We start from the raw sequence: 22,108 nt of genomic DNA, 5'->3' as shown, positions 1-22,108 counted from the left end.
GCTCTCCAGAAAGCAAGCACTAGCTCACCAGCAATGCACACAGCTGATTGCCCAGCGCACACAACACCTGACAGAGCCTCTTCAGAAAGACATAGTGTTTTTCTACCAAACCTCCTCCATCAGCAGTCCTGTAAGATGAGAGAATTCCTTATATCACCTACAAAATTAAAAAGGCTGTAATAAAAACATCACTTTGTGTCACATTTCTCCAAGTCATTTAGTTAGGTCTGTAATTCAGTAGAATTCCAACAGCTTTGCTAAATTAACAATTTAAAAATTTTTTAAACTTATTTGGTGGCAAAACCTGACCTGAAATGATATAGGACTACTCACACAAACAGCAATTAATAACTACTAGTGTGAACAGCAGCCGTATTAGCTGTCTTCTGGAGGAGGAGAGTATCATGTAAAAGCCAAGGGCCTTGGGGTAAACGAGGCCTAGGCTTTAGGAACACTGAAGGACAAAATGGTATTATGGTGTCCAGTGCAATCTCTGGAGTTTGACTGCCTGGGTTGGAATCACAGCTTTATGAACCATGGTCGTGGTATGGGACCCACAGAACAAACAGAAATGGGACATCACTTAGTATGAGTGTCATGATCTCTATGGAACTAAGAATTGGACCTAAAAATAGTCACTACCCAAAAAACATTACTCATTTAATTAATAGGATACCTTAAAACAGTGCTGCAGTCTCTACAGGGAAGGAAGCCATGATAAATGTGTATTAAAATTGGTAGTGACAGATTTTAAGTAAAACATATGTCCCTCACACCTTTTCATTTCTCCTTGGGACCAAAAGTAAACAGTATCAAAAAGATGGTATTGCAACAGATTCAATTACTTACAATATATAGTTCTGCATGACTTCCTGGTAAGAAACATGTTATCAAGAAATGCTTTAATATTTTCTTTCTTTTCTTTTCCTTTTGAGACAGGATCTTACTGTCACACCTAGGCTGGAGTACAGTGGCTCAAACATGGCTCACTGTAGCCTCAAACTAATGGGCTTCAAGGGATCCTCTCACCCCAGCCTACTGAGTAGCTGGGACTATGGCGCATGCCACCATACCCAGCTAATTTATTTTGACTTCTTGTAGGGATGAGGTCTTGCCATGTTGCCCAGACTTGAACTTCCGGGTCCAAGCAATTCTTCACGGCTTGCCCTCCCAAAGTACGGGGATTACAGGCATGAACCACTGCGCCCGGCCTTGCTTTAGAATTTTCTAGAGCAACTGGAAGAAAGTACGTGGAAGCCCTAACAGTCATGCATCACTTAATGACTGGGGATGTGTACTGAGAAATGCATCGTTAGGTGATTTCATCACCGTTTGAACATCATAGAGTGTACTTACACAAATTTACATGACAGGAATAGCCTATTACACATCTAGGCTATATGGCATAGTCTATTGCTCATAGGCTACAAACCTCTATAGCATGTTACTGTAGCCAATACTGCAGGCAATTGTAACATGATGGTAAGTATTTGTGTATCTAAATACAGAAAAAGTACAGTAAAAATATGGTATAAATGATAAAAAAAAAAAAGGTATACCTGTAGAAGGCACTTACCATGAATGAAAACTGTACTGGGTGAGTCCAGAGTGAGTGGTGAGTGAATGTGGAAGCCTAGGACATTACTGGACCCTACCGTAGACTTTATAAACACTGTACCCTTAGGCTAAACTAAATTTATTTATTTAGAGATGAAGTCTCACTCTGTTGCCTAAGCTGGAGTGCAGGGGCACAATCCTGGCTTACTGCAACTTTCGCCTCCCAGGTTCAAGCGATCTCCTGCCTCAAGCTTCCCAAGTAGCTAGGACTACAGATGTATGCCACCACATGCAGCTAATTTTTGTACTTTTAGTACAGATGGGGTTTCACCACGTTGGCCAGGCTGGTCTCAAACTCCTGACCTCAGGTGATCCATCTGCCTTGGCCTCCCAACGTGCTGTGATCACAAGCGTGACCCACCGTACCTGGCCCGCTAAATTTATTTTAAAAATTTTCCAGCCAGGCGCGGTGGCTCATGCCTATAATCCCAGCAATTTGGGAGGCTGAGGCCAGTAGATCACCTGAGGTCAGGAGTTTGAGACCAGCCTGACCAACAGGGAGAAACCCTGTCTCTACTAAAAATACAAAATTAGCTGGGTATGGTGGAGCATGCCTGTAATCCCAGCTACCTGGGAGGCTGAGGCAGGAGAATTGCTTGAACCTGGGAGGCAGAAGTTGCAGTGAGCAGAGATCGCATCATTGCACCCCAGCCTGGCCAACAAGAGCACAACTCCGTCCCCCCCGGCCAAAAAAAACTTCCTTTCTTCAATAATGAATTACCTTTAGCTTAGCTTACTGTAACTTTTTAACTTTATAAACTTTTTAAAACTATTTTTTTGAGACAAGGTCTCAGTCTGTTGCCCAGGCTAGAGTGCAGTGGCACTATCATGGTTCACGGTTGCCTGGACCTCCTGGCTCTAGTGATCCTCCCACCTAAGCCTTCTGAGTAGCTGGGACTACAAGTGCACATACCACCACACCCGACTAATTTCTGTATTTTTTTGTACAGATGGATTCCCGCCATATTGCTCAGATTGGTCTTAAACTCCTGACTCAATCAATCCTTCCACCTTGGCCTCCCTAAGTGCTGAGGTTACAAATATTAGCTACCACATTTGGTCATTACTGCCTTCTTTTCTTTTTTTTTTTTTTTTTGAGACAGTCTCACTTCGTTGCCCAGGCTGGAGTGCAGTGGCATGATCTTGGCTCACAGCAACCTCTGCCTCCCAGGTTCAAGATATTCTCCTGCCTCAGCCTCCTGAGTAGCTGGAATTACAGGCGTGTGCCACCACGCCTGACTAATTTTTGTATTTTTAGTAAAGATGGGGTTTCACCATGTTGGCCAGGCTGGTCTCAAACTCCTGGCCTCAAGTGATCCACCTGCCTTGGCCTCCCAAAGTGCTGGGATTACAGGTGTTAGTCACCACATGCGGCCAATGCCTCATTTTCTTATCCAAAAACACTGTCAATTGACAGCTACCATTTAAATAAGAACTTAAGGTGGGCATAGGGGCTCACGCCTGTAATCCCAGCACTTTGGGAGACTGAGACAGGTAGACCACCTGAGGTCAGGAGTTCGAGACCAGCGTGGTCAACATGGCAAAACCCTCTCTCTACTAAAAACAGAAAAATTCACCAGGCATGGTGGTGCACCTGTAATCCCAGCTACTCAGGAGGCTGAGGCAAGAGAATTGCTTGATCCCAGGAGACAGGGGTTGTGATGAGCCGAGACTGTGCCACTGCACTCCAGCCTGGGTAACAGAGTGAGATCTATCTCAAAAAAAAAAAAAAAAAAAAAAAAAAAACCTTCAGATATATCTAAATAAAATAGAAAAATGACAAAGAAATTAGAAAACACATTGAAAAGCAAAGATACTCACTGTGCAGCGGAGAGTATATAATGCATGGCAACATCTCCAAATAAGACCATCAAGGGCTTCCGGTCTTCCAACTTGCCCTAGAACCAGTTTTAGGGAAACACAGTCATATAAACTATACTTCAAAGTACCGACATCTTCTATAAGCATACAATCAAATAAATCGACTTCATAATTTCTTATATACCACAGGGTTTAGTGAAACACTAAGAAAGAAGCCCAATTCTTTAAAACGAAATCTGGATAAACTTACATATTTTTTCTCGAAACTATCAATCTAGTGAAGAAGCATAAACTTACATTTTTAAATGTGTTAGGCAGGCCAAGCGCGGTGGCTCATGCCTGTAATCCCAGCACTTTGGGAGGACGAGGCAGGCGGATCACCTGAGATCAGGAGTTCGAGACCAGCCTGGCAAACATGGTGAAACCCCATGTCTACTAAAGATACAAAAATCAGGCCAGGCGCTGTGGCTCACACCTGTAATCCTAGCGCTTTGGGAGGCCAAAGCAGGTGGATCACTTGAGGTCAAAAGTTCGAGACCAGCCTGGCCAACATAGTGAAACCCCGTCTCTACTAAACAATACAAAAATTAGGCCGGGCGCGGTGGCTCAAGCCTGTAATCCCAGCACTTTGGGAGGCTGAGACGGGCGGATCACGAGGTCAGGAGATCGAGACCATCCAGGCTAACACGGTGAAACCCCGTCTCTACTAAAAAAAATACAAAAAACTAGCCGGGCAAGGTGGCGGGCGCCTGTAGTCCCAGCTACTCGGGAGGCTGAGGCAGGAGAATGGTGTAAACCCAGGAGGCGGAGCTTGCAGTGAGCTGAGATCCGGCCACTGCACTCCAGCCTGGGCGACAGAGCGAGACTCCGTCTCAAAAAAAAAAAAAAAAAAAAAAATACAAAAATTAGCTGGGTGTGGTGGCACACACCTGTAATCCCAGCTACTCAGGAGGCTGAGGCAGGAGAATTGCTTGAACCCGGGAGGCAGAGGTTGCAGTAAGCCAAGATTGCGCCACTGCACTCCAGCCTAGACAACAGAACAAGACTGTCTCAACAAATAAATAAACAAATAAATGTGTTGGGCAATAATGCTGATATGACAGCAAAGTAAATTACATTTGTAGATAATATTCCCATGGAGAAAAGAGTCAGGGTTCCATTGGTTAGCCAAGACAGATATAGGCTGGGCGCGGTGGCTCACGCCTGTAATCCCAGCACTTTAAGACGCTGAGGAGAGCAGATCACTTGAGGTCAGGAGTTCGAGACCAGCCTGACTAACGTGGCGAAGCCCCGTCTACTGAAAAATACAAAAATTAGTCAGGCATGGTGGCATGTGCCTATAGTCCCAGCTACTTGGGAGGCAGAGCTGAGACAATCACCTGAACCCGGGAGGCGGACATTGCAGTGAGCTAGCATCATGCAACTGCACTCCAGCCTGGGTGACAGAGCAAGACTGTTTCAATTAAAAAAAAAAAAAAAAAAAAAAGACAGATATAAACCCAGTGTAGCCACCATCCAAGATTCCTTGACATTCATCAAGCGAGCTTTAAACTTAAACATTTACTTTTATCTATTAACTGTAAACTGCCAAGTATCATGGCTGTTTTGAGAACCATGTAGCCTGACAAATCTCCATATTCTGCCAAAGGATCCCTTGAATATTGGCAAACTCCTGTCCAAGGGGGTTGGAAGCAGGCGGTAAATTGGCCCCAAGGAAAAAAACCCAAACCTTTAAATGACTTTCTGCAACAACATGCAATTAAACACATACACAGCCTACTTCTGAGACTCTGAGGATAAATCAGTTTGAAGTGGTAACTTACTTTTCTGCTGACTGCAATGAGAAGACACTCAGCAGCTCCCAACTGAAGTTCCTGTTCATTCAACAGCAAACACAGTATCTCCAGGAGTTTACAGTTTTCAGCAGTGATGTGACTCATAGACACCCAGTCAATATAGCCTGCTAGAGTATTCAATGCTGCAACTCCTACTCGACAGTTTGCTTGCGCCTACCAGAAAAGAAAGAACTTTGGACCATGAAGTCCTCAGTAAAAGGTACCTGTGGTTATAACTGAACTCCTATTTTCTAATTCTAAGAAAATTATTTTTTAAGTGTATAATGTCAGTCACAGGTAGGGAACACAATCACTTCTCAAACAATGGCATTCTCGATATCCATCGATAAGATCCTAGTGGCATGTGTGGCCATTTTATCTTTTTTACAAAACTCCAAATCTTATCATTTTACTTCCCAAGGCTGGGCGCAGTGGTACACACCTGTAATCCCAGCACTTTGGGAAGCCAAGGTGGGTGGATCAACTGAGCCCAGGAGTTCAAGACCAGCCTGGGCAACATGGCAAAATGTAGTGTCTATTTAAAAAAAAAAGAAAAAAAGAAAAAAATATCCAAACTAAAAAAAATACAAAAATTAGTCAGGCATGATGGTGTGTGTCTATAGTCCCAGCTACTCATGAGGCTGAGGTAAGGCTCACTTGAACCCTGGAGGTTGAAGCTGCAGTGAGCCATGTATGAGTCACTATACTCTAGCCTGGGTAACAAAGTAAGACCCTGTGTCCAAAAAAAAAAAAGTTTTTTTTTTAAATTCCCTTCCACTATAGCTCAGGGATCAAATACAAAACAAAGGACAAGCCGGGCGCAGTGGCTCATGCCTGTAATCCCAGCACTCTGGGAGGCTGAGGCAGGCAGATCACGAGGTTAGATCGAGACCATCCTGGCTAACATGGTGAAACCCCATCTCTATTAAAAATACAAAAAAATTAGCCGGGCATGGTGGCGGGCACCTGCAGTCCCAGCTATTGGAGAATGGCATGAACCTGGGAGGCGGAGCTTGCAGTGAGCTGAGGTTGCACCACAGGACTACAGCCTGGGTGACAGAGCGAGACTCCATCTCAAAAAAAAAAAAAGGACAGACGCAGTGGCCCACAGTCACTTTGGGAGGTCGAGGCTGGAGGATCACTTGAAGCCAGGAGTTTGAGACCAGCCTGGGCAACACACTGAGACCCTGTTTCTGTAGAAAGTATTAGCTGGGCATGGTGGTGTGCACCTATATTCCCAGCTACTCATGAAGTTGAGGTGAGAGGATCACTTGAGCTGGGGAGGTCATGAGTGCAGTAAGCTGAGACCACACAACTGCACTCCAGCCTAGGCAACAGACTAAGATCCTGTCTCCAAAACAACACAACAGAAGCAAGGCTGAGGTCACCATCCACTAGGTGCACGTATCCCCTCACTTGAAAGGTTCAAAGGTCTCCTTCGAACTTACAAAGAGCTCTTACCTTTGACTCCTGAGAAGTATCTGTCTTCTGAAAGGAAGTACAAAGATCCAGTGTTTTTAATGAGCAAAAGGCCATATAACTTTCTACCCCCCTCCAATCAATGCCCTTGAATAATGATTCTTAAATATATGCAATTTTTAATCTTGGAAAATAACACAACTTTACTAAGAACGCATAACTGACATTCCCCTAGGGAGAACAGGTCAGAAGCATAATTAAATGAATACAATTTATGATCATGTATGTATGGCATAAGTATATGAAAACCATGTACTCAAAAATACTGGATGTTGGCTGAGCATGGTGGCTCACACCTGTAAATCCCAGCAGTCTGGGAGGCCAAGGCGGGTGGATCACCTGAGGCCAGGAGTTTGAGACCAGCCTGGCCAACATGGTGAAACCCCATCTCTATTAAAATTACAAAAATTAGCCAGGCGTGGTGGCACATGCCTGTAATCCCAACTACTTGGGAAGCTGAGGTGGGAAAACCACTTGAACCTGGGAGGCAGAGGTTGCAGTAAACCGAGATGGCACTCCAACCTGGGCAACAAAAGTGAAACTCTGTCTCAAAAAATGTGTGTGTATGTGTGTGTGTGTGTGTGTATATATATACACACACACACAAGGTTAAATACATTAAAATAGTGGCTATTCAGTGAATATACAAATATGGTTTATTTTTATTCTCATATTTGAAATCCATACAAAGGCACATAATGTTAACTTACAAGCATATAAAATTAGGCCAGGCATGGTGGCTCACGCCTACAATCCCAGCATTTTGGGAGACCAAGGCAGGTAGATTATTTGAGGTCAGGAGTTCAAGACCAGCCTGACCAACATGGTGAACTCCATCTCTACTAAAATACAAAAATCAGATAGGCATGGTGGCATGCGCCTGTAATCTGAGCTACTTGGGAGGCTAAGGCAGGATAATCGCTTGCACCCAGGAGGCGGAGGTTGCAGTGAGCTGAGATTGTGCCATTGCAGTCCAGCCAGGGTGACAGAGTGAGACTTCCTCTCCAAAAAATTAAATAAATAAATTGTATCTTCTTTTTCTTTCTTTCTTTTTTGAGATGGAGTCTCACTCTGTCACCCAGGCTGGAGTGCAGTGGCGCAATCTGGCTCACTGTAAGCTCCGCCCCCTGGGTTCATGCCATTCTCCCGCCTCAGCCTCCTGAGTAGCTGGGACTACAGGCAACCGCTAGCACGGCCGGCTAATTTTTTTGTATTTTTAGGAGAGACGGGGTTTCACCATGTTCGCCAGGATGGTCTCGATCTCCTGACCTTGTGATCCACCTGCCTTGGCCTCCCAAAGTGCTAGGATTACAGGCATGAGCCACCACACCTGGCCTCAAAAATTAGTATTTTCATAAGGAATTTCTGAAAATAAGAATAACACCTAGGGCTGGGCGCAGTAGCTCACACCTGTAATCCCAGCACTTTGCGAGAGCAAGGTAGGTAGACCACCTGAGGTCAGGAGTTTGAGACCAGCCTTGCTAACAGGGCAAAACTCCATCTCTACTAAAAATACAAAAATTAGCTGGGCGTGGTGGCACATGCCTGTAGTCCCCGCTACTTGGGAGGTTGAAGCAGGAGAATTGCTTGAACCCAGGAGGTGGAGGCTGCAGTAAGCCGAGATCCCTTTTTTTTTTAAAAAAAAAAAAAAAAAAAGAAAGAAAATGAGCTCTAGCTTTTCTGTCATTTCCTAGTTTTTTACTTTTTTGCTTATAAAATAGGCTTTCATTTTGCTGACCTAGACACCCTAGTTCCTTACTGTAAGATTAATCAAAAACATATTGGAAAATACAAATTTTATAGGTAGGGGTATCCCTTACCACTTGCTGGTACTTGTTTACATTTTCTTGAAGTGTGTTAAGCAGAAAACTGAAGATCCTTTCCATGTTCTGGGTTAATGTTTGCTGGATGTCCCTTCTTCTTTGAGGGGGAAGTGTCTGAAAAGTCACTACATCCTCTGCCAGTCGCAAAAGGATAAACATCACCAATTCTGTCTGTGTTTCCTACACCAACAGAAATAAGCTAGTTAAAAATTAAAATATCTTTTCATTTTATGTATATCCAAAGGCTATTTTCTGTTGCCAAAAAAAACCCACAAAACAAAATCAAACAACCCTGAAGTTTGTTCCAAGGAAAAGTATACCAAACTGATATAGCTGTGTTTCATACCCCTTGTTTGGAAAGAATGTCCAATTCTATTAGCATGTCAGGCCAATGCTGTGGCCACTCTCGCTTGATCATTTCTACTACAATTCGAGACAGAGCATCTTTAATATGGTTCTCTTCTTCCAAAATGTTCAATGTTCCCTGAAAAAGAACAAGAGATATTAAGAGATATGCAAGACGGGATTCCAGAATTCCAGAAAAAAGCCGGGCTGTAGAGTTGTACAAAATTTATCAGCAGGCCTACTTTTAAACCAAACAGAACAAACGAACCTGTTCTTCATGCCTGAGTCACTTGTCCTGCATTCTCACTAATCATTCTTCCACTTAAAGGTTAAGTGAGGGTTGCATCACCTAATAAAAAGGCTGTCATATAGAGAGCTACGATGACATCATTATTCTTTACAAAATGAAAAGATTCTCATATTGACTGTTTCAGTTTGCAGAAGGCCAGGGAGGAAGAGTATAGAAATAAGGAGTATAGTGAGTAGCTGGTAAAATGGAAGGGTATGAAGGAGCAAATGAATATTTTACCAATAGTTCTAATACTAGAAGACGCAGAAGTATTAGAAGATACAGATTCCATCTTTCGTGTCTTTTATTTAAAAAAAAAAACAAGAAAGAAAAAAGGCTACAATTTTGAACATGTTTAAAGTCACATATTCTGTTTTGTGTTTAAAGAGACAGTCATCCAGTCATCACACCTGTAATCTCAGTATTTTGGAAAGCTAAGGTGGGAGGATTGCTTGAGGCCAGGGGTTTGAGACCAGACTAGCTTGGGAAACATAGTGAGACCCTGTCTCTTTAAAGACAAAAACAAAATTAGCTGGGCATGGTACCACATGCCTATAATCCCAGCTACTTGGTAGACTAAAGCGAGAAGATCACTTGAGCCCAGGAGTTCAACGCTGTAGTGAGCTATGATCATGCTAATGCAATCTAGCCTGAGCAACAGAGACCCTGTCTCAAACAAAAAAAAAAAAAAAAAAGAAAAAGTCATATTCTAATACTTGAAACAAATTCATCCCGCATACTTAAAATTCTGCATCTTTTTCATCACTAGTATCACACAGCAGTTGTTCGGAATAAAAGAAAATAAAATAGACAGTGTTTCAATCTGATTTAGATCTAAGAATCTTACTGATTTGTTGAAAATATTTAATCTTCTCTGCCCTGTCTTTATAATTTAAAAAATAGAAGTCAATGCATAAGAGTGATTAATCAAACCTAGTAAGAGACATATACTGAATTATGCTGTTTTGTTTTTTTTTTTTTTTTGAGATAGAGTCTTGCTCTGTTGCACAGGTTGGAGTGCCATGGCACCATCGCAGCTCACTACAGCCTGGACCTCCTGGGCTCAGGCAATCCTCCCACCTCAGCCTCCTGAGTAGCTGGGACTACAGGCATGGGCCACCACGCTCAGCCAATTTTTGTATTTTTGGTAGAGATGGGGTCTCACTGCATTGCCCAAGCTGCTCTCGAATTCTTAGACGCAGGTGATCCTCCTACCTCGGCTTCCCAAAGTGCTGGAATTACAGTTGTGAGTCACTGTGCCTGGCCTGAATTATGATTTCTTGTGCTGTCTGACCTATTTAGAACCAGTGAATTTTTACACAAACTCTCTATTGAAGAAGTCACGCTTTGCCTAAACTACCTTGGAAACATGTCTCCCGACCACCCGTTCCTTACATTTGCAATCAGCTCCATGACACTGTTCTTCAGATAGACCTTCTCCAATCGAGACATGCCGTTCCACCGAAACCTGGCCACCAAAATGCATAAAGTCAATAGAACCACTTTAGAAGTCTTGCCTTTACAAGAGAATAGCACTGATTTCTACATTTGATTCCACTGGAGATTTCATTACGAAATTATACTTTTGATTTTGTACCCGTCAACAAATGGACAAAAATGATCTACGTTTAACCAAAATATTAACCAAAAAATTCTTGGGAAAAGGTTTTATACATGCAGTGGTCCATTAGCTGGAATCTGCACAAGATTTGTACCACACATCAGTTTCTCCTCATGATTTTATTGATGGGCCAAAATTGAATATACATCTAGGTCAACTCCAACAACGTACTCCAACAAGTGCAAGCAATGTACTTGCTTTTCAGGAAATGCAATTTTGACATCACTCATTTTCTGTGCTGGCTTACAAAATAATTCCAGAAAAACTACGGCTAAGTCTTGAAGGCTACCTCTTCTGGCAGGTGTTGAGGGTAGGACAATCAAGTTAGGAGGGGTTTTCAGTTATTCTCATATAATCCTACTTTGGATGTACTACCCAGAGAAAGCACACAAACTCAGAAAGAGAGAGAGAAAAAAGAAAGCCCCAGTGCCTAATGAGAGATTTACTGACCTATACATTGCATTACTCTAAAAAGGCTTCTAGGGCTACTGGCACATAGTCAGAGCTCAGTAAGTATTGGCTAAATGGCAGGTAATAATTGTTGAATGGGTAATATGTACCACACACTTTACATGGATGAAGAAACTAAAGAAAAGAAAGGTTAAATCTTGAATGAGAGCTCCTGTGAGGTTCTGATAACATCTAGGGGATCATTCCTTTCTTCTTGGAGACTGCTCTTCTCTACTCACCTAAACAGCATCTCTATAGGTTATATAAGATATAAAAATATGTTCTCTCAGACTTCAGTGGTAATGTCCAAGAGCTCCTTACTTGACAACGTGTTCCAGGATCTGAAGGCCAAAATGTCTGACGATGGCAATCTGTGTTTTCTCAGCCAACCTCAAGCCACAGGGGACACAGATAGGACACTTTTCTTTAAATTCTTCACAAAACTGAAAGAAGAAAAGTTAGTGTTTCCTTTGGAGGGCTGAGAGAATAGGGACTAAAGAATTTCATCTTAAGAAACTCCAACCAGGGCCACACCTGTCCCAGGACTCTGGGAGGCCAAGATGGGTGGACAACTTGAGTCTAGGAGTTTGAGACTAGCCTAGGCAACATGGTGAAACCCCATCTCTACTAAATAAATATATATATATATATATTTTTTTTTTTTGAGACGGAGTCTCACTCTGCCCCCCAGGCTGGAGTGCAATGGCATGATCTCGGCTCACTGCAACCTCTGCCCCCCAGGTTCAAGTAATTCTCCTGCCTCAGCCTCCCAAAGTGCTGGGATTACAGGTGTAAGCCACTATGCCAGCCTAAAAATATTTTTAAAAATTAGTCGGGCATGGTGGCAGGCGCCTATAGTCCCAGCTACTACTCAGGAGGCTGAAGTAGTGGGAGAATCACCTGAGCTTGGGAAGTCAAGGCTGGAGTGAGCCAAGATCTCACCACTGCACGCCACCCTGGACAACCAGAGTGAGACCCTAACTCAAAAGGAAATTCCAACCTAAGCTATATGTTTAAGTTGCAAAACCTAGATCAATATTATATGGATCTCCAAGCACAGTTGTTTTTAAAATATATATTTAATATACAAATATAAATAAAAAAATATAAAATGTTATATATATACAACATTTCCTCCAAGTGGTGTCCACTCTATTTTATGTATATATATCATATATATATTATCAGTAAAGAATTGATAAACATTTCTTCCAGTGTGATGGTTCCAGATTTTTTCCATGCTGTGGCCAACAGTAGCCCTACTAGTGTTGGAAAAAAATGGACCCAAAGGAATAAGAAATTTTTTGTTAGAGACATCCACCGATGTACATAGGGGTGAAATAACAATTTCTAGGGTTTCTTTTAAAAACCTTCGAGGCAGGGAGAGAGGACAGGCGGTGCAAAAAGCAAATGTGGTAAAATCTTTAACTGCTGAATTTAAGTGACAGGAACATGCAGAATCACTGTCGTATTCTCCCCACTTCTGTGTCTACTTTAAATATTAATAATAGGCCGGGCGCGGTGGCTCAAGCCTGTAATCCCAGCACTCTGGGAGGCCGAGGCGGGCGGATCACGAGGTCAGGAGATCGAGACCATCCTGGCTAACACGGTGAAACCCCGTCTCTACTAAAAAAAATACAAAAAACTAGCCGGGCGAGGTGGCGGGCGCCTGTAGTCCCAGCTATTCGGGAGGCTGAGGCAGGAGAATGGCGTAAACCCGGGAGGCGGAGCTTGCAGTGAGCTGAGATCCGGCCACTGCACTCCAGCCCGGGCGACAGAGCGAGACTCCGTCTCAAAAAAAAAAAAAAAAAAAAAAAAAAAAAAAAATATATATATATATATATATATATATAAATAATAAAAACCAAACTAATAGAAGCCAACTGTTTCTGACTCCAAACCCTGTGGCATACATACACGTATTGTAACATTTCCTCCAAGTGGTGGTCACTCTCTTTTTTGAAGTTAACATCACTTTAAAAATGTACAGCACAAGTATTTTCTCCTAAATGGCCATTTCTCACAGCCCACACACGTTGTTTTGTGGGTAAGTAAGCTTGAATTGTATTAGGACCCTCAAACTGCAACATACGTCAGTCCCAAGAGCAGAGCATTCGGGTCTCAAGCAAACTACTTTCAGGAAACCAAAGTGCCCTTGTTAAAATGCAAAGTAAGTGGTAGAAATTATCTTTGCGCAAAATAGCCTAAAAATATCACATTCAAAAACATGGGAGAAGTAGGGGTGCGAGAATTTCCTCAGAAAATGTCCAAGACACAAACGAAAGTTAGCGAGAGATGTTAAAGGATATAAACATAAGGGTACTAGAGGGGCTGGAGCTCGGTCAGTTCGGGTCAGAGGAGTGAGCCAGCAAGAAAACGTTTAGTGCAAGGGAGACCATAAAGAATGAAGCTAGTGTTGGGGGCGGGATCTACACGTGCGCCTCGGGAAGGCGAGGGGATGTCGGGTTTGGGGAACGAAAATGGGCGAGGGTCGTGTTGCGAACAAGAGTGCAAAGAGAGGACAGGGGGAGGAGAGGGCTGTGGGAAGCAGCGGCGAGATGAGAAGCAGCTAGGGACCGGAGTGTCCCAGGCAAAGGACAGGAACGGCGAGTAGAGAAGGCGGGGGTTTGGGAGAGGCGCGGAGGGCCGCGAAGGGAAGGTCCCGAAGAGTTGGAAAAGGAGGTCCAGGGGCCGCGTGGGCGGGAGGCTACCCCAGTTACAGGCGGCACCGGAGCTGCTGGGGCTGGGAGAGAGTGTCGGGATCGCCCCAGGATGCCAGGATCCCAGCTACCTTGAGGGCTTCCAGCCGGTACCGCTGGGTGGAGTTGGGGTCCATCATGACCGTCACCGCTTTCACCAGCTGCTCGCACAGCGCGTTTACTTGATCCATCGCCATGCCTAGCGCCACGCCTAGCGCCACGCGCCGAGAGCGCACACCACTGCAGTCCCGGGACCACGAGGCACGACAGCTCCCTCGGCGAGACCACCCGTTGGTACCGGGCCGCTGCTGGCAAGCGGGGGTGGGAAACTGGAGGAGGAGCGTGAGCACCAGCTCGCGCTGGGAAGATGCCGGCGCTGCGCACGCGCCCGGCCCGCCACTGCGCACGCGCCCGCGGAAGTGGCGGCTCCCGGGTGAAGGTTGAGCCTGGATGGGCGGGGTGGGAAGCGGAAGGGCAGCGGTGCGCAGCCGCGTCAACGGCCCTTCATAGCGCGCGCGCTGTCTGACCTCAGTCTGGCAGCTTCGTAGCTGGGCGTGACGCTCTCGGCTTTTTGCTGCTGGGGGCGGTTGCCCGGGCAAGCTCCTTTACGACCCCTTCTCGGTTTCTCCGTCGTCACAGCGAATAAATATCTCTCCAAACTCACTGGCCTGCTCCCAGAAAGGCGAAAAGATATTCAAGAGCCCTTCCGTTTTCCTTCCAGTGGACCCCGAGCCCAGCATTTGCGGCACCCGCTGCTGGCAGTTTTGCCAGGTGTTTGTTACCTTGGTAAGAAAATTTAGAACCGTTCGCTGTCAATGTGTTCAGACTTTCTATGTTGCCTTGGCTATTGGTTTTATAATGTAGCAGTAACTGGGCCAACGTTACGTGAAATATAAATCATGCTAACAGAGATAAGGCCCTGGTACTGTCCTCTAAGATTTTTCTTGTAGAAAAAAGTATGTTTTTCTCTGTAGTTCTTAAACCTCTGTCTTGGAATTGTTTTCCTGAATGTATTATTACCTGGTGGGCACTAAACTTGTTTTGTGCGGATTGGGGTAACTCGAGATGTTAAAGGGAATAATTGCAATTAGTGAAGGTTTGTGCAGTTTTGATAGTTGGCCAAGTGCTATACGTAAGATTTCAAAGTAGTGTAATCCTTATCCAAAAGCATGGCTTGGGCAGAAAGTCTGCTTCGTTTTTCATCTTTATAAAGCTCTTAGCCGGTCGCGGTGGCTCACGCCTGTAATCCCAGCACTTTGGGAGGCCGAGGCGGGCAGATCACCCAGGTCAGGAGTTCGAGAGCAGCCTGGAGTTTCGCCAACATGATGAAACGCCATCTCTATTAAAAATACAAAAATTATTTTTGCATTTTTAGTATTTTTATACAGGCGTGGCGTCGCGCGCCTGTAACCCCAGCTACTCGGGAGGTTGAGATGGGAGAATCGCTTCAACCCGGGAGGCGGAGGTTTCAGTGAGACGAGATGGAGCCATTGCACTCCAGCCCGGGCGACAGAGCGAAACTCCGTCTCAAAAATAAATAAATAAAGCTCTTGCTTTCTCGAGTAAATACATAAACGGAAAACCTCAAAAGCTTTATTATCTGTTAAAGTCTGCATGTCTGTTTTTGTGATTGTGTGCTTAGTAAATGGTTTGCTGAACTTAAATCACCGCTTCCTATTCCTGCTCCACTTCTGGTATTTGGACCTAATATGGTGCTTAGCCCGTGTTTTTTTTGTGACAATACTATTCGTTGGCTCAATCTGTTCCAGTACTACAGAAAAGCCCCTTCAAAGTAAAGGGATTTCTGGCATGTTATGGTTTTAACTGGTAAATGTTTAAAGTATCACATTCTGCCTGTTTTAGGCGAGTGGTCGATTGGAATTTATAAGGAATTAATGCTTTGACTATTGTGATTTTAATTATTTTTCTTTCCACTCACCCTCCTGCTTTGCAGTTGTAAGACGTTTTTTTTCAAGGTAGTTGTTAGTTTTTGAAATACTTTTTTTAGAATACAGTTGGGTGCTCACTCAACTGTATAACCTGTGTTTCTCGTATTTAAATCATGGATTGCTGGTGTTTCGATTGTCTTATGTAGATCTTGGCTCCCAAACTGCTGCATATTGGAATTACCTGGAGAGCTTTTAAAAATCTCCGTCCGGGCGCGGTGGCTCACGCCTGTAATCCCAGCACTTTGGGGGGCAGAGTCGGGCGGATCACTAGGTCAGGAGATAGAGACCATCCTGATCGAGACCATTTCACTTAACACGGTGAAACCCTGTCTCTACTAAAAATACAAAAAATTAGCCGGGCGTGGTGGCACGCGCATGTAGTCCCCGCTACTGGGGAGGCTGAGGCAGAGGAATCGCTTGAATCTGGGAGGTGGAGGTTGCAGTGAGCTGAGATCTCGCCACTGCACTCCAGCCTGGGTGACAGACCGAGACTATGTCTAGGAAACAAAACAAAACAAAACAAAAATCCCCATGCCAGGCTGAGCGCGGTGGCTCATGCCTGTAATCCCAGCACTTTGGGAGGCCGAGGTGGGTGGATCTTCTGAGGTCAGGAGTTCGAGACCAGCCTGGCCAACATTGTGAAACCCGGTCTCTACTCAAAATACAAAAATTAACCGGGCGTGGTGGCATGTGCCTGTAGTCTCAGCTTCTTGGGAAACTGAGGCATGAGAATCACTTGAACCCGGGAGACAGAGGTTGCAGTGAGCCGAGACTGTGCCATTGCACTCCCACCTGTGCAAGAAGAGCAAAACTCTATCTCAGAAACAACAACAAAAGAAAAAAAAAAACCCATGCCCAGGTCATACCCATACCGATTAAGTTAGTATATACAGTTGTGGAAGTCAAATATCAATAGTATTTAAAGCAGCCTGACCAACATGGCAAAACCCCTTCTTTACTAAAAATACAAAAAGGCTGGGCGGGGTGGTACACACATGTGTAATCCCAGCTACTCGGGAGGTGGAGGCTGAGGCAGGAGAATGGCCTGAACCTGGGAGGCGGAGATTGCAGTGAACCGAGATTGTGCCACTGCACTCCAGCCTGGGCGACAGAGCGAGACTCTGTCTCAAAAAAAAAAAAAAAAAAAAAAAGTAAAAGTTCCCAGGTGATTTTAATGTATAGCTAATTTTGGGAGCCACTGCTTTGTAATTCTTCTTCCAGATTACTAAAAATGTTAAATAATAGTTGGCATCCACTCTCAAGCATGTAAGGTTTGTTCTTGCAAGCTACCATTTGTACCTTTTTGTATGTTTATCTGTTAGATTGAGTTTTCTTTTGTGTTTAAGAAATTTACATTAATAGGTAGAAAAATCACAGAATGCTACAAAGTAATTGTTACAGGCAAGAGCCACTGATGGGTGCTTAGTGATTGAAAGATTGAAGAGAAACAGAATGTTTGCTGTCTGAAAGTATCTTTGATATTTTTAAGTTACAAAAGGAAAATAGCAACTTTATAATGACAAATGTGGCAAAAAACATTTCACTGATCATGGTTAAATAGGTAATAAGATATATTGACAGCATGCATTCCCCCCATCACTGCCATTATATTCTTGCCAAAAATGCATAATCTTAATCATGAGAAAACATCAGACAAACCCAAATTAAGAGGCATTCTCAAAATAACTGTCCAGGCCGGGTGAGGTGGCTTACACCTGTAATCCTAGCACTTTGGGAGGCCGAGGCGGGCGGATCACAAGGTCAGGAGATTGAGACCATCTTGGCTAAGGTGGTGAAACCCTGTCTCTACTAAAAATACAAAAAAAAAAAAAATTAACTGGCCGTGGTGGCAGACGCCTGTGGTTCCAGCTACTCAGGAGACTGAGGCGGGAGAATGGCATGAACCCGGGAGGCAGAGCTTGCAGTGAGCCAAGATGGCTCCACTGCATTCCAGCCTGGGTGACAGAATGAGACTCCGTCTAAACAAACAAACAAACAAACAAACAAAAACCAACTGAGCAATACTCTTTAAAAGTGTCGTGGTTGGCCGGGCCGGGCGCAGTGGCTCACTCCTATAATCCCAGCACTTTGGGAGGCCGAGGCAGGCAGATCACCTGAGGTCAGGAGTTCGAGACCAGCCTCGCCAACATGGTGAAAACCCGTCTCTACTAAAAATACAAAAATTAGCTGGGCAAGGTGGCAGGCGCCTGTAATCCCAGCTACTCGGGAGTCTGAGGCGGAAGAGTCGCTTGAGCCCAGGAGGTGAAGGTTGTGGTGAGCTGAGATCGCACCATTGCACTCCAGCCTGGGGAACAAGAGCGAGACTTTGTCTCAAAAAAAAAAAAAAAAAAAAAAAAGTGTCATGGTCATAAAAAACAAGGAACAACCGAGGAAATGCCACAGATTGGGGGGAGTAAAGTATGTAGTTAATAATATACCAACGTTCATTTTTAAATTTTGATAATTATGTTAAGTAAGATGTTAACATCAGGAAACTGGGAGTAGGAGAACTCGACCATTTTTGCAGTTTTCTGTAAGTCTAAAAGTATTTCAGAGTAAAAGGTTGACATTTTTCGTGAATGCTATGATGTTATATATTATTTTCTCTTTCTCTTTTCCCTGAATTTATACTTGAGGTTTGTCTATCAGCTAGATTCAGTATTGGTTCTCTTACCCTGGTGATGTGCATTTTATTTTATTTATTTATTTATTTATTTATTTATTTATTTTTTTTGAGACGGAGTCTCGCTGTGTCTCCCAGGCTGGAGTGCAGTGGCGTGATCTCGGCTCACTGCAAGCTCCGCCTCCCGGGTTCACGCCATTCTCCCGCCTCAGCCTCCCAAGTAGCTGAGACTACAGGCGCCCGCCACCACGCCCGGCTAGTTTTTTTTTTTTTTTTTGTATTTTTAGTAGAGACGGGGTTTCACCATGTTAGCCAGGATAGTCTCGATCTCCTGACCTCGTGATCCACCCGCCTCGGCCTCCCAAAGTGCTGGGATTACAGGCTTGAGCCATCGCGCCCGGCCAGTGATGTGCATTTTAATTTCCATTTCCCCATGACTAATGATGGTGAGTCTATTTTTATGTGCCAATTGGCTATTTTTGTATTTTGTGGTCAGTTCTTTTAAGGATAAGTGTTTTTAAAGCTTTTAATACCTATTGCTTTCATAAAATTGTACTAATTTATTCTTATGCCTGCAGTACAGGTTGAGTATCTGTGATACTATGATATATGTATGTTAGTTTTTGTCCATGGTTCCTAGCTCATAACTCCCCTAGCTTTTGTTATAATGTTGGAGCTCTTGAAGCAAGCCTCAGAAAACAGAATCTCTCTCTGACTTTCACCTGCCCAAAGCAGGACTCTCATCTTCCCCTGCCTTTCTGATTATGGGTCATAAGACTTTCATTTCAGAAGAGGTCCTACCCCATACCCTGGAGGAAGGAATGCTACCCAGAGAGGCCGGGAAGAATCTGAACAGACAGGCCTTGCTGAGTTTCCCCAGTCTATTAATATTAGATCATATATTTTTTCTCCAGTCACATTTCTACATGTGTGTCAGTCATGCCCATCTAATGAAGTCTCCATAAAAGGCCCAAGAGGAGAGGGTTCGAAGAACTTCTGGACAGGAACAAAAGGAGGTTCCTGGAGAGTGGTGTTCCCAGGGAGGGCATACCTTGCCATGTGTATCTCTTCAACTGTATATCCTTTATAATAAACTAATAAATGTGATTCCCTGAGTTCTGTGAGCCACTCTGGCAAATTAACCGAACCCAAAGAGGGGCTCATGAGATTCCCAATTTATATCCAGTCAGTTAGAAGCACAGGTAAAACAAACTGTGGCTTGTGATTGACATCAGAAGTAGGGAGCAGTCTTGTGGAACTGAGCCATCAACCTGTGAGATCTGACGCTTTCTCCAGGTAGGTAATGTCAGACTCGAATTGGAGGATACCCACTTGGTGTCTGCTGCAGAATTGATTGCTTGCTTGTTGGTGGGGAGAAATCCTCACACATTTGATCACAGAAGTCTACCGTGTTGATTGTTGTTGAGTGAAAGAATCTTAAAAACAAAAACTATTTTTTCCACTCAGGGTATCCCTAATGTGAAATTTGAAGTCTTCCAAAATCCAAAACATTTTTTGCACCAACACAGCCAAAGGAAATATTTATTAGAGCATTGTAGGTTTAGGATTTTTGGATTACGGATGCTTAACTGGTGATTATAATGCAAATACTGCAAAATTTGAAAAAATGCAGTCTCAAGCACTTTGGATCCCAAGCATTTCAGATAAGGGATACTCAACCTGTATATTTAAATGCCTATTTCTTTTTTTTTTTTTTTTTTTTTGAGACGGAGTCTCGCTCTGTCCCCCAGGCTGGAGTGCAGTGGCCAGATCTCAGCTCACTGCAAGCTCCGCCTCCCGGGTTCACGTCATTCTCCTGCCTCAGCCTCCCGAGTAGCTGGGACTACAGGCGCCCGCCACCGCTCCCGGCTAATTTTTGTATTTTTTTAGTAGAGACGGGGTTTCACGTGTTAGCCACAATGGTCTCGATCTCCTGACCTTGTGATCCACCCGTCTCGGCCTCCCAAAGTGCTAGGATTACAGGCTTGAGCCACCGCGCCCGGCCTTAAATGCCTATTTCATTCTTGTTAGTTTCCATGCTCCCATGCTCATGGTAGCTCATCAGTGAAAGAGTGGAATTACAGTTTTCCCTAGCATTTTGGATTAGGTGTTTTTCTAACTGTCCATAAAATGTTGTGTTACAGAAAAATGGCTACTGGACAGGATCGAGTGGTTGCTCTCGTGGACATGGACTGTTTTTTTGTTCAAGTGGAGCAGCGGCAAAATCCTCATTTGAGGAATAAACCTTGTGCAGTTGTACAGTACAAATCATGGAAGGGTGGTGGGTATGTATCATTGTTATTGTTACAACTATTCAATGGTAACACAGTGGCACTGTGGCAGGTCCTTTGTTGTGGTGGTGGCGGTGACAGGGTCTTTATTGTCCCATCCAGAGTGCAGTGGCACCATCAGCTCACAGCAGCTCTTACCTGGGCTCAAGTGATCATCCCTCTTTTTTCTCTTTTTTTTTTTTTTTTTTTTTTTTGAGACGGAGTCTCGCTCTGTCGCCCAGGCTGGGGTGCGGTGGCCGGATCTCTGCTCACTGCAAGCTCAGCCTCCCGGGTTTACGCCATTCTCCTGGCTCAGCCTCCCGAGTAGCTGGGACTACAGGCGCTCGCCAACTCGCCCGGCTAGTTTTTTGTACTTTTTAGTAGAGACGGGGTTTCACCGTGTTAGCCAGGATGGTCTCGATCTCCTGACCTCGTGATCCGCCCGTCTCGGCCTCCCAAAGTGCTGGGATTACAGGCTTGAGCCACCGCGCCCGGCCGTGATCATCCCTCTTAAGCCTCCCAAGTAGTTAGAACTACAGGAGCACCCCACTATGCCAAGCTGATTTTATTTTTTGAGGGGTGGGTAGAGATGGGGATTGGTTGGTGGGGCAGAGCTCACTATATTGCCCAGGCAGGTCTTGAACTCCTGGCCTCAAGCAGTCCTTCTGCTTTGGCCTCCCAAAGTGCAGGAATTGCCAGCATGAGCCACTGTGCCTGGCCCTACTTTTGAGATTTCTGAACTGCTTTGTTTTGGATTGAATGATGGCATCTGTGGTCAAAAAGTTTCTGATATGTTTATAGATTACTTGTGTAAAATGTTACTTGTTTTTGCTTGTGATCATGTAATATATTTTGTTTCCTTTTTTTTCTAACCTTAGAATAATTGCAGTGAGTTATGAAGCTCGTGCATTTGGGGTCACTAGAAGTATGTGGGCAGATGATGCTAAGAAGTTATGTCCAGATCTTCTACTGGCACAAGTTCGTGAGTCCCGTGGGAAAGCTAACCTCACCAAGTAAGAAAAAAACATTATTTAAGGAGACATAAAGGAGTCGAAAATAATACTCCATGAGTCTAGGAACTGGTGTTTTGAATTTGTTCCATGTAAATAACATCTGAAAAAATTCTTTTTGGTCAGCCATCTTGTCTCTGTGAAATGAAAAACAGATTTTAATACTGTGTTTTGGGGACAGTTCAAAACCATTATAACATGTTGCTGCCTTTCATATCTATTCAGTTCCTTGATTGTTCAAAATTGGTTGTTAAATTGAGACTTAATACCAATTCCC

At 44.1% G+C, this 22,108-nt stretch overlaps 2 protein-coding genes across 4 annotated transcripts in view; one reads left to right on the top strand and one right to left on the bottom strand.

Annotated features, from left to right (window-relative positions):
• Positions 1–14,365, bottom strand: part of LOC105489562 (exportin 5) — a 53,797-nt gene extending 39,432 nt beyond the window's left edge. The window contains exons 1-9 of the mRNA XM_011754431.2: positions 14,072–14,365; positions 11,602–11,723; positions 10,605–10,677; positions 8,922–9,059; positions 8,573–8,755; positions 6,735–6,761; positions 5,262–5,447; positions 3,439–3,515; positions 29–128 (exon numbers count right to left, since the gene is read on the bottom strand). Coding sequence (XP_011752733.1) covers positions 29–128; positions 3,439–3,515; positions 5,262–5,447; positions 6,735–6,761; positions 8,573–8,755; positions 8,922–9,059; positions 10,605–10,677; positions 11,602–11,723; positions 14,072–14,176 — 1,011 coding nt within the window. The 5' untranslated portion in view covers positions 14,177–14,365. The remainder of the gene's footprint in view (positions 1–28; positions 129–3,438; positions 3,516–5,261; positions 5,448–6,734; positions 6,762–8,572; positions 8,756–8,921; positions 9,060–10,604; positions 10,678–11,601; positions 11,724–14,071) is intronic.
• Positions 14,366–14,474: 109 nt separating this feature from the next.
• Positions 14,475–22,108, top strand: part of LOC105489563 (DNA polymerase eta) — a 43,477-nt gene continuing 35,843 nt past the window's right edge. Inside the window, exons 1-3 of one of the 3 annotated variants that reach the window (XM_071096991.1) lie at positions 14,476–14,765; positions 20,696–20,836; positions 21,700–21,834. In XM_071096991.1, coding sequence (XP_070953092.1) covers positions 20,700–20,836; positions 21,700–21,834 — 272 coding nt within the window. In that variant the 5' untranslated portion in view covers positions 14,476–14,765; positions 20,696–20,699. Of the gene's footprint in view, positions 14,766–20,695; positions 20,837–21,699; positions 21,835–22,108 lie in introns of all 3 variants that reach the window. The other 2 variants (XM_071096992.1, XM_011754432.3) reach the window with 2 other exon arrangements.

The sequence above is a fragment of the Macaca nemestrina genome, chromosome 5 (genome assembly GCF_043159975.1).
Source record: "Macaca nemestrina isolate mMacNem1 chromosome 5, mMacNem.hap1, whole genome shotgun sequence".
NCBI lineage: Eukaryota > Metazoa > Chordata > Mammalia > Primates > Cercopithecidae > Macaca > Macaca nemestrina.
The sequence above is the reverse complement of the archived record's forward strand: the minus strand, read 5'-3'. Positions and strand labels throughout refer to the sequence as shown.